Source organism: Oncorhynchus mykiss, chromosome 18 (assembly GCF_013265735.2).
Source record: "Oncorhynchus mykiss isolate Arlee chromosome 18, USDA_OmykA_1.1, whole genome shotgun sequence".
Taxonomy (NCBI): Eukaryota; Metazoa; Chordata; class Actinopteri; order Salmoniformes; family Salmonidae; genus Oncorhynchus; species Oncorhynchus mykiss.
The window spans coordinates 63,748,360-63,761,003 of record NC_048582.1 but is presented as its reverse complement, the minus strand read 5'-3'; the positions used below and the strand labels follow the sequence as shown (position 1 = coordinate 63,761,003).

At 44.4% G+C, this 12,644-nt stretch overlaps 1 protein-coding gene across 1 annotated transcript in view; it reads left to right on the top strand.

Moving 5' to 3' along the window:
* Positions 1 to 1,281: 1,281 nt before the first annotated feature.
* Positions 1,282 to 12,644, top strand: part of csmd3b (CUB and Sushi multiple domains 3b) — an 826,488-nt gene continuing 815,125 nt past the window's right edge. Inside the window, exon 1 of the mRNA XM_036953488.1 lies at positions 1,282 to 1,524. Within this exon, the coding sequence (XP_036809383.1) occupies positions 1,347 to 1,524 (178 nt within the window). The 5' untranslated portion in view covers positions 1,282 to 1,346. The remainder of the gene's footprint in view (positions 1,525 to 12,644) is intronic.

Below are 12,644 nucleotides of genomic sequence, written 5' to 3'. Positions count from 1 at the left end.
GTAGATGGCAGGAGTGGCCTTCTACACTGCAACTTAGTCCTGGAAATAACTCAACTTTAGAGTTGAAAAGGGAATTTGAATCCGGGCAGATGCAATGTATCTTCTGATTCAAATGCGGTAGAATTATGCAGCTGGTTTACATCGGAATGGTGTCACCAGTATTTGAGAGGATGGCTTATGCCAGGGTAATTTCACGAAATTACGATTAAATAACTGCAATTAGTTAAAGAATACGTAGGTTACATCAATTCTTCCATTACAATTCAACAACGAATGCCACCATTGCAATGGAAAGGAGATATTTTCTTGAATCATCATTCCTTTACCAAACAGAACTCACTTATTATTAAGTTTGGTGTCATTTTCTCATTAAAAGTGTTGTCAAAAAGTACGTCTACATGGCAACAACAACTATACATTCGATTTAGGATTTTGTGAAATAAAATAAAAATAACAATTATTGGTTAAAGATTAACCTACCATAGCCTATAATCGGCACTGAGAAGATCTGATATATGTATTTACACTGAACAACAATATAAACGCAACATGCAACAATTTTAAAGATTTTTCTGCATTACAGTTCATATAAGGAAATCAGTCAATTTAAATAAATTCATAAGGCCCTAATCTATGGATTTCACAGGGGCACTGCAATAGGTGGGCCTGGGAGGACATAGGCCCACCCTCTTGGGAGCCAGGCCAAGCCAATCAGAATGAGTTTTCCCCTACAAAAGGGCTTTATTACAGACAGAAATACTCCACAGCACCTTTTATTGTTCCCAGCACAAGGTGCACCTGTGTAATGATCATGCTGTTTAATCAGTTTCTTGATATGCCACATGTCAGTTGTATGGATTATATTGACGAAGGAGAAATGCTCACTAACAGGGACATAAACAAAGTTGTGCACAACATTTGAGATAAAACATTTTTTTGCGCAGTATGGAAAATGTCAGGGATCTTTTATTTCTGCTCGTGAAACATGGGACCAGCATTTTACATGTTGCGTTTCTATTTTCGTTCAGCGTGTTTCCGTGGGAATGCACTTGACTATTGTGGTTCATGATTGTTTTTATTTGATGGCTATGTCACTATCTCTGCTCATGTGGTGAGATATTTTGACAGAAAACACTAGATAAAAAAACTTCAGTTTAAACAACCTACCAGCTCGCAAGGAATCGAGCTGAGAGTTTTGCCCCTGTTGGTGAGATGGTTGAGTCCTCGTCAAGGTTGCTGTGGCATCCCAGCAACGCCGTTCACTTCGATCTGTGACCGCGCACCAGCCACCACGGAAGACACACTGCTACCGGCTCAGAAACGGAGGAGATTGAGAAGAGAATAACATGATAACAGATGACATAGAGGGATATCGAATCAGGTCGATGGACTTCTTAAAGCTTTTCAAGAGAGGATGTATTAGATGCGGTCCAGAGGACTTTTTCCAAGCTAAAAAAATGAGGATTAAAACTGGAGTTATATTTTGGAATCTCGTATTTTTTATGATGGTCACGTGTGCGCGAGGTAAGGAACAATCCTTTGATGTCTTATGCAGTAATTATGTCTTAATACTTTAAAAACATTTTTTTTGGAGGGTGGTGTCTTCTTGTACGGGAAGATTCGGCTGTGCAGTAAAAAAGCATAAAAATAGGCTAGAGCTAAGGGGACGCATTTACTTGCCAGGCTTCCCGTTCAATGCAGGCATTGAGCGAGAGCTCAATAAATATTCTTGCCGTATGCTCAAGCGAATACGTGAGTTGCCTATGCCTATTAACCGGTGTATTGTTTAGGGGAGATTACGCATATGCATCTATATGCATCTTTTCTCGGATACCGTAGAACCATTTCAAACTCGTCATCCACCTATTTTATTAAAAATAGGATTTCTGTAAATCGTTATACTGAAACTATATTTGTTTAAAAAAAAGGAAAGGAGAATGGTAAATGATGGAAGGTGCAAGCGCCTGTTTAAAAAAAACGTGTGTTAGGCGCGTTAGTTACAATGTAGGAGACTACAGAGAAGGTTACAGACATATTCCTCATCTATCTGATTACCTCGGGTTTGAGGGAGAGAATATATAGCCCAAAGGGACATATAGGGATAGAAATTGGCATCTATTTAATCTACAATACTATTCCTCTTCCACAAAGGTTACATCATTGTGGGCGAGTGTTACGCCTAGAACACCAAACAAAACAACGTCTTGATTTAAAACCTCACAACACCCTTTTTGATAGACCTTTACCTAAACGGGTAGACAAGCCTTCCCTCAGCCAATAGACCGTAGGCTTTGGTGGGCTGGGATTTAACTGTTGCGCGTTCCACATTGGCACACACTGGTTGAATCAACGTTGTTTTCACGTCATTTCAAATTTATTAGGTGGAACCAACGTGGAATGGAAGTTAAATTGATGTCTGTGCCCAGTGGGTTGGCACCAAACACAGCACGCAGATACATCATTATTTGGCAAGCCATTGGATTGATTATTTGAAACCTATTGTAATCTTCACGGTTTCTTATAGTACAATGTTGAAAACGGTTTTAGGGCTCTATTATTTGGGAAGGTTTTATGTCTCGAATCAAGCTGAGACAATACATTGCACCTGAGACAATATATTGATGAATCAAGTTCTTAGAAGTGATTTGGACAATACTGTGTTTGCTGCATGTGTTGGTATAAGCAGTATTGGTTACACTGATTTAGAGTGTACCCTGAACATGATACTTAGGGGGGTAGCCCAATTTTTTTTAGATTTAGCCAATTTGGACTTTGCAGCCGGCCAATCTAGCGGAAACCGCAAAAATGTCTCAATGGCAAAATGTGTATAATTGCATCAAAATCTAGCCTTTTTGGGGCCCTATGCCATATTTGGTTGCAACTCTACACATTTTGCCATCGGGTGGAGAGACATTTTTGCAGATATAAATCATATTTCCTGAAATTTAAGCAGCTTGATATTTATTATTATGAATCTTGCCTTGTAGGTAGAACTGAGCAATTTCTGCTAGATGGGCCAGCTGCAAAGTCCAAATTGGCTAAATCTTAATAATTTATGAACACAAAAATATATTTTTGGTCTAAATTTAAGGTTAGAGTTAGGCATTAGGATTGGCAGTGTGGTTAAGGTTTAAAATGAGATTTGATGACTTTGTGGCTGTGCCAGTTAGTGACCAGTCTGCAGAGCTGCCTTTAGGACAAGATTCATGACAAGAAATGCCAGCGTGAAATTCTACACATTTTGCCATGAATTATGCCATTGATATTTAAGTGAGAGTGGCTAATAAAATCAGTGGGGGCCCCCTGGAGGTCTGGGCCCCTGGGCACGTAACCGTCATGCCCGGTCAGTAACTCGGTATTCTACTATTCTCAAAAGCATGTTGAGACTGAGTTAAAAATAAAATAATACTAATACTTGGGGTCAAGGACCGCCTGGAGCCGGCCCTGGGGTAGCCTACATCTGGTGTCGACCTCTGCATGTCAACATTACCTTCCGCAGTTCAATTTGCATAGCCTATACCACTTTCTTGATCTAATGCTATTGACACCTGATGCCCATCCCTCGTAGGCACACAACAGCAGTCATATAGGCTGCATGGTCGTCTCGTCATCATCTCTTTTCAGATCAGTAAGACATTTTCACTGTTGATACCCACTCAGTGGTCTTTGCTTGAAGTCTGATTAATATGCTACTGCGCACTTTGCACCCTGGTCACCCCAAGGCCTCTGTAAACAGCATTCATTATGACAGTTCAGAAAATAAATGAACTGCCAGTCCGTGACACATCTCCAGAGGACAACGTTGTTAACATAACACATCTCCAGAGGACAACGCCGTTACCCTAACACATCTCCAGAGGACAACATCGTTACCCTAACACATCTCCAGAGGACAACGTCGTTACCCTAACACATCTCTAGAGGACAACGTCGTTACCCTAACACATCTCCAGAGGACAACATCGTTACCCTAACACATCTCCAGAGGACAACATCGTTACCCTAACACATCTCCAGAGGACAACGTCGTTACCCTAACACATCTCCAGAGGACAACGTCGTTACCCTAACACATCTCCAGAGGACAATGTCGTTACCCTAACACATCTCCAGAGGACAACGTCGTTACCCTAACACATCTCTAGAGGACAACGTCGTTACCCTAACACATCTCCAGAGGACAACATCGTTACCCTAACACATCTCCAGAGGACAACGTCGTTACCCTAACACATCTCCAGAGGACAACATCGTTACCCTAACACATCTCCAGAGGACAACATCGTTACCCTAACACATCTCCAGAGGACAACGTTGTTAACATAACACATCTCCAGAGGACAACGCCGTTACCCTAACACATCTCTAGAGGACAACGTCGTTACCCTAACACATCTCTAGAGGACAACGCCGTTACCCTAACACATCTCTAGAGGACAACATCGTTACCCTAACACATCTCTAGAGGACAACGTCGTTACCCTAACACATCTCTAGAGGACAACGTCGTTACCCTAACACATCTCCAGAGGACAACATCGTTACCCTAACACATCTCCAGAGGACAACATCGTTACCCTAACACATCTCCAGAGGACAACGTCGTTACCCTAACACATCTCCAGAGGACAACGTCGTTACCCTAACACATCTCCAGAGGACAATGTCGTTACCCTAACACATCTCCAGAGGACAACATCGTTACCCTAACACATCTCCAGAGGACAACGTTGTTAACATAACACATCTCCAGAGGACAACGCCGTTACCCTAACACATCTCTAGAGGACAACGTTGTTACCCTAACACATCTCTAGAGGACAACGCCGTTACCCTAACACATCTCTAGAGGACAACGTCGTTACCCTAACACATCTCTAGAGGACAACGTCGTTACCCTAACACATCTCTAGAGGACAACGTCGTTACCCTAACACATCTCCAGAGGACAACATCGTTACCCTAACACATCTCCAGAGGACAACATCGTTACCCTAACACATCTCCAGAGGACAACGTCGTTACCCTAACACATCTCCAGAGGACAACGTCGTTACCCTAACACATCTCCAGAGGACAACATCGTTACCCTAACACATCTCCAGAGGACAACATCGTTACCCTAACACATCTCCAGAGGACAACGTCGTTACCCTAACACATCTCTAGAGGACAACGTCGTTACCCTAACACATCTCCAGAGGACAACATCGTTACCCTAACACATCTCCAGAGGACAACGTCGTTACCCTAACACATCTCTAGAGGACAACGTTGTTACCGCTAGACAGTGAGGATATTTGGTGAAAAACTTAAGTTTAGGCAACTCTTTCCATCCTTGGTGTTATGGCTGGACAGTAAAGTGATGCACGGTGGCAATCTGAGGAGATCTGGACGATAATGAATGCTTTCCATCAGCACACCCCTTCCCTCTCCCTATCAACACTGGATGATTTTCATACTCACATTGAATAATTATCAAGGCAAAATGTATTGTGTTGGTTCAGTTCCTATGAAGACAGTCAGAGGTAATTTGTGTGTAAATGTAGGCTCAAGGTCCAAACCGAATACTTGAGTCTCATTTTCTATGCCATGCAAAAAACAATTGGAGGTGAAAGAAACGCACACCTGTTTAGGAGAGGTGCTGGCTAGTGGAGTAGAACACCTGTTTATTAGAGGTGCTGGCTAGTGGAGTAGAACACCTGTTTATTAGAGGTGCTGGCTAGTGGAGTAAAACACCTGTTTATTAGAGGTGCTGGCTAGCGGAGTAAAACACCTGTTTAGGAGAGGTGCTAGCTAGTGGAGTAGAACACCTGTTTATTAGAGGTGCTGGCTAGTGGAGTAAAACACCTGTTTATTAGAGGTGCTGGCTAGCGGAGTAGAACACCTGTTTAGGAGAGGTGCTAGCTAGTGGAGTAGAACACCTGTTTATTAGAGGTGCTGGCTAGTGGAGTAAAACACCTGTTTATTAGAGGTGCTGGCTAGCGGAGTAAAACACCTGTTTATTAGAGGTGCTGGCTAGCGGAGTAGAACACCTGTTTATTAGAGGTGCTGGCTAGCGGAGTAAAACACCTGTTTATTAGAGGTGCTGGCTAGCGGAGAAAAAAACCTGTTTATTAGAGGTGCTGGCTAGCGGAGTAAAACACCTGTTTATTAGAGGTGCTGGCTAGCGGAGTAGAACACCTGTTTATTAGAGGTGCTGGCTAGTGGAGTAGAACACCTGTTTATTAGAGGTGCTGGCTAGTGGAGTAGAACACCTGTTTATTAGAGGTGCTGGCTAGTGGAGTAGAACACCTGTTTATTAGAGGTGCTGGCTAGTGGAGTAGAACACCTGTTTATTAGAGGTGCTGGCTAGCGGAGTAGAACACCTGTTTATTAGAGGTGCTGGCTAGCGGAGTAGAACACCTGTTTATTAGAGGTGCTGGCTAGTGGAGTAGAACACCTGTTTATTAGAGGTGCTGGCTAGTGGAGTAGAACACCTGTTTATTAGAGGTGCTGGCTAGTGGAGTAGAACACCTGTTTATTAGAGGTGCTGGCTAGTGGAGTAGAACACCTGTTTATTAGAGGTGCTGGCTAGTGGAGTAGAACACCTGTTTATTAGAGGTGCTGGCTAGTGGAGTAGAACACCTGTTTATTAGAGGTGCTGGCTAGTGGAGTAGAACACCTGTTTATTAGAGGTGCTGGCTAGTGGAGTAAAACACCTGTTTATTAGAGGTGCTGGCTAGCGGAGTAAAACACCTGTTTATTAGAGGTGCTGGCTAGTGGAGTAGAACACCTGTTTATTAGAGGTGCTGGCTAGTGGAGTAAAACACCTGTTTATTAGAGGTGCTGGCTAGTGGAGTAGAACACCTGTTTATTAGAGGTGCTGGCTAGCGGAGTAGAACACCTGTTTAGGAGAGGTGCTGGCTAGTGGAGTAGAACACCTGTTTATTAGAGGTGCTGGCTAGCGGAGTAAAACACCTGTTTATTAGAGGTGCTGGCTAGTGGAGTAGAACACCTGTTTATTAGAGGTGCTGGCTAGCGGAGTAAAACACCTGTTTATTAGAGGTGCTGGCTAGTGGAGTAGAACACCTGTTTATTAGAGGTGCTGGCTAGTGGAGTAAAACACCTGTTTATTAGAGGTGCTGGCTAGTGGAGTAGAACACCTGTTTATTAGAGGTGCTGGCTAGCAGAGTAGAACACCTGTTTATTAGAGGTGCTGGCTAGTGGAGTAGAACACCTGTTTATTAGAGGTGCTGGCTAGCAGAGTAGAACACCTGTTTATTAGAGGTGCTGGCTAGCGGAGTAGAACACCTGTTTATTAGAGGTGCTGGCTAGCAGAGTAGAACACCTGTTTATTAGAGGTGCTGGCTAGCAGAGTAGAACACCTGTTTATTAGAGGTGCTGGCTAGCGGAGTAGAACACCTGTTTATTAGAGGTGCTGGCTAGCGGAGTAGAACACCTGTTTATTAGAGGTGCTGGCTAGTGGAGTAAAACACCTGTTTATTAGAGGTGCTGGCTAGTGGAGTAGAACACCTGTTTATTAGAGGTGCTGGCTAGCGGAGTAAAACACCTGTTTATTAGAGGTGCTGGCTAGTGGAGTAGAACACCTGTTTATTAGAGGTGCTGGCTAGTGGAGTAGAACACCTGTTTATTAGATGTGCTGGCTAGTGGAGTAAAACACCTGTTTATTAGAGGTGCTGGCTAGTGGAGTAGAACACCTGTTTATTAGAGGTGCTGGCTAGCGGAGTAGAACGCCTGTTTATTAGAGGTGCTGGCTAGCAGAGTAGAACACCTGTTTATTAGAGGTGCTGGCTAGTGGAGTAGAACACCTGTTTATTAGAGGTGCTGGCTAGCGGAGTAGAACACCTGTTTATTAGAGGTGCTGGCTAGCGGAGTAGAACACCTGTTTATTAGAGGTGCTGGCTAGCAGAGTAGAACACCTGTTTATTAGAGGTGCTGGCTAGTGGAGTAGAACACCTATTTATTAGAGGTGCTGGCTAGCGGAGTAGAACACCTGTTTATTAGAGGTGCTGGCTAGCGGATTAGAACACCTGTTTATTAGAGGTGCTGGCTAGTGGAGTAGAACACCTGTTTATTAGAGGTGCTGGCTAGTGGAGTAGAACACCTGTTTATTAGAGGTGCTGGCTAGTGGAGTAGAACACCTGTTTATTAGAGGTGCTGGCTAGCGGAGTAGAACACCTGTTTATTAGAGGTGCTGGCTAGCGGAGTAAAACACCTGTTTATTAGAGGTGCTGGCTAGCGGAGAAAAAAACCTGTTTATTAGAGGTGCTGGCTAGCGGAGTAAAACACCTGTTTATTAGAGGTGCTGGCTAGCGGAGTAGAACACCTGTTTATTAGAGGTGCTGGCTAGTGGAGTAGAACACCTGTTTATTAGAGGTGCTGGCTAGTGGAGTAGAACACCTGTTTATTAGAGGTGCTGGCTAGTGGAGTAGAACACCTGTTTATTAGAGGTGCTGGCTAGTGGAGTAGAACACCTGTTTATTAGAGGTGCTGGCTAGCGGAGTAGAACACCTGTTTATTAGAGGTGCTGGCTAGCGGAGTAGAACACCTGTTTATTAGAGGTGCTGGCTAGTGGAGTAGAACACCTGTTTATTAGAGGTGCTGGCTAGTGGAGTAGAACACCTGTTTATTAGAGGTGCTGGCTAGTGGAGTAGAACACCTGTTTATTAGAGGTGCTGGCTAGTGGAGTAGAACACCTGTTTATTAGAGGTGCTGGCTAGTGGAGTAGAACACCTGTTTATTAGAGGTGCTGGCTAGTGGAGTAGAACACCTGTTTATTAGAGGTGCTGGCTAGTGGAGTAGAACACCTGTTTATTAGAGGTGCTGGCTAGTGGAGTAAAACACCTGTTTATTAGAGGTGCTGGCTAGCGGAGTAAAACACCTGTTTATTAGAGGTGCTGGCTAGTGGAGTAGAACACCTGTTTATTAGAGGTGCTGGCTAGTGGAGTAAAACACCTGTTTATTAGAGGTGCTGGCTAGTGGAGTAGAACACCTGTTTATTAGAGGTGCTGGCTAGCGGAGTAGAACACCTGTTTAGGAGAGGTGCTGGCTAGTGGAGTAGAACACCTGTTTATTAGAGGTGCTGGCTAGCGGAGTAAAACACCTGTTTATTAGAGGTGCTGGCTAGTGGAGTAGAACACCTGTTTATTAGAGGTGCTGGCTAGCGGAGTAAAACACCTGTTTATTAGAGGTGCTGGCTAGTGGAGTAGAACACCTGTTTATTAGAGGTGCTGGCTAGTGGAGTAAAACACCTGTTTATTAGAGGTGCTGGCTAGTGGAGTAGAACACCTGTTTATTAGAGGTGCTGGCTAGCAGAGTAGAACACCTGTTTATTAGAGGTGCTGGCTAGTGGAGTAGAACACCTGTTTATTAGAGGTGCTGGCTAGCAGAGTAGAACACCTGTTTATTAGAGGTGCTGGCTAGCGGAGTAGAACACCTGTTTATTAGAGGTGCTGGCTAGCAGAGTAGAACACCTGTTTATTAGAGGTGCTGGCTAGCAGAGTAGAACACCTGTTTATTAGAGGTGCTGGCTAGCGGAGTAGAACACCTGTTTATTAGAGGTGCTGGCTAGCGGAGTAGAACACCTGTTTATTAGAGGTGCTGGCTAGTGGAGTAAAACACCTGTTTATTAGAGGTGCTGGCTAGTGGAGTAGAACACCTGTTTATTAGAGGTGCTGGCTAGCGGAGTAAAACACCTGTTTATTAGAGGTGCTGGCTAGTGGAGTAGAACACCTGTTTATTAGAGGTGCTGGCTAGTGGAGTAGAACACCTGTTTATTAGATGTGCTGGCTAGTGGAGTAAAACACCTGTTTATTAGAGGTGCTGGCTAGTGGAGTAGAACACCTGTTTATTAGAGGTGCTGGCTAGCGGAGTAGAACGCCTGTTTATTAGAGGTGCTGGCTAGCAGAGTAGAACACCTGTTTATTAGAGGTGCTGGCTAGTGGAGTAGAACACCTGTTTATTAGAGGTGCTGGCTAGCGGAGTAGAACACCTGTTTATTAGAGGTGCTGGCTAGCGGAGTAGAACACCTGTTTATTAGAGGTGCTGGCTAGCAGAGTAGAACACCTGTTTATTAGAGGTGCTGGCTAGTGGAGTAGAACACCTATTTATTAGAGGTGCTGGCTAGCGGAGTAGAACACCTGTTTATTAGAGGTGCTGGCTAGCGGATTAGAACACCTGTTTATTAGAGGTGCTGGCTAGTGGAGTAGAACACCTGTTTATTAGAGGTGCTGGCTAGTGGAGTAAAACACCTGTTTATTAGAGGTGCTGGCTAGTGGAGTAGAACACCTGTTTATTAGAGGTGCTGGCTAGCGGAGTAAAACACTTGTTTATTAGAGGTGCTGGCTAGCGGAGTAGAACACCTGTTTATTAGAGGTGCTGGCTAGTGGAGTAGAACACCTGTTTATTAGAGGTGCTGGCTAGTGGAGTAGAACACCTGTTTATTAGAGGTGCTGGCTAGCGGAGTAGAACACCTGTTTATTAGAGGTGCTGGCTAGCGGAGTAGAACACCTGTTTATTAGAGGTGCTGGCTAGCGGAGTAAAACACCTGTTTATTAGAGGTGCTGGCTAGCGGAGTAAAACACCTGTTTATTAGAGGTGCTGGCTAGCGGAGTAAAACACCTGTTTATTAGAGGTGCTGGCTAGCGGAGTAGAACACCTGTTTATTAGAGGTGCTGGCTAGTGGAGTAGAACACCTGTTTATTAGAGGTGCTGGCTAGTGGAGTAGAACACCTGTTTATTAGAGGTGCTGGCTAGTGGAGTAGAACACCTGTTTATTAGAGGTGCTGGCTAGTGGAGTAGAACACCTGTTTATTAGAGGTGCTGGCTAGTGGAGTAGAACACCTGTTTATTAGAGGTGCTGGCTAGCAGAGTAGAACACCTGTTTATTAGAGGTGCTGGCTAGCGGAGTAAAACACCTGTTTATTAGAGGTGCTGGCTAGCGGAGTAAAACACCTGTTTATTAGAGGTGCTGGCTAGCGGAGTAAAACACCTGTTTATTAGAGGTGCTGGCTAGCGGAGTAGAACACCTGTTTATTAGAGGTGCTGGCTAGTGGAGTAGAACACCTGTTTATTAGAGGTGCTGGCTAGCGGAGTAAAACACCTGTTTATTAGAGGTGCTGGCTAGCGGAGTAAAACACCTGTTTATTAGAGGTGCTGGCTAGCGGAGTAGAACACCTGTTTATTAGAGGTGCTGGCTAGTGGAGTAGAACACCTGTTTATTAGAGGTGCTGGCTAGCGGAGTAGAACACCTGTTTATTAGAGGTGCTGGCTAGCGGAGTAAAACACCTGTTTATTAGAGGTGCTGGCTAGCGGAGTAAAACACCTGTTTATTAGAGGTGCTGGCTAGCGGAGTAGAACACCTGTTTATTAGAGGTGCTGGCTAGTGGAGTAGAACACCTGTTTATTAGAGGTGCTGGCTAGTGGAGTAGAACACCTGTTTATTAGAGGTGCTGGCTAGTGGAGTAGAACACCTGTTTATTAGAGGTGCTGGGTAGTGGAGTAGAACACCTGTTTATTAGAGGTGCTGGCTAGTGGAGTAGAACACCTGTTTATTAGAGGTGCTGGCTAGTGGAGTAGAACACCTGTTTATTAGAGGTGCTGGCTAGTGGAGTAGAACACCTGTTTATTAGAGGTGCTGGCTAGCGGAGTAAAACACCTGTTTATTAGAGGTGCTGGCTAGCGGAGTAGAACACCTGTTTATTAGAGGTGCTGGCTAGCAGAGTAGAACACCTGTTTATTAGAGGTGCTGGCTAGCAGAGTAGAACACCTGTTTATTAGAGGTGCTGGCTAGCGGAGTAGAACACCTGTTTATTAGAGGTGCTGGCTAGCGGAGTAGAACGCCTGTTTATTAGAGGTGCTGGCTAGCAGAGTAGAACACCTGTTTATTAGAGGTGCTGGCTAGCAGAGTAGAACACCTGTTTATTAGAGGTGCTGGCTAGTGGAGTAGAACACCTGTTTATTAGAGGTGCTGGCTAGTGGAGTAGAACACCTGTTTATTAGAGGTGCTGGCTAGCAGAGTAGAACACCTGTTTATTAGAGGTGCTGGCTAGCGGAGTAGAACACCTGTTTATTAGAGGTCCTGGCTAGCGGAGTAGAACACCTGTTTATTAGAGGTGCTGGCTAGCGGAGTAGAACACCTATTTAGGCGATGTGCTGGCTAGTGGAGTAGAACACCTGTTTATTAGAGGTGCTGGCTAGCGAAGTAGAACACTTGAAACAGAAAAGGAGACCCTCACACTCTAGGAGCTCAGATGCTATAATGTAATAACCTGTTGACCAACGTTTCAACAGACAAGCTGTCTTCATCAAGGTATAAGGGTTTACCTTTGAATATATGTCATTATATCACTACTGCTTAGCCTATCACAGACTAGTATGTGTACCCACACAGTTAGTCTACTTGTCCCTAGCTGTCCATGTAGTACAGCAGTTCCATTCTACATTGGATTAAATCACTTAGCTTTCCATGAAGTCTGAGCCATTCTCCCAGCCGTGCCCGGCCAGACCCCATTGTCCCACAGTGTTATTATCTGTGTCTATTAGCATGGTTGGACTCACACAGGCTGGCTAATAGACAAGACATGGTCGTGTTCAATATTTAGTATATTATGAGGTCACCAGGTGGAACCTAGAAGGATTGA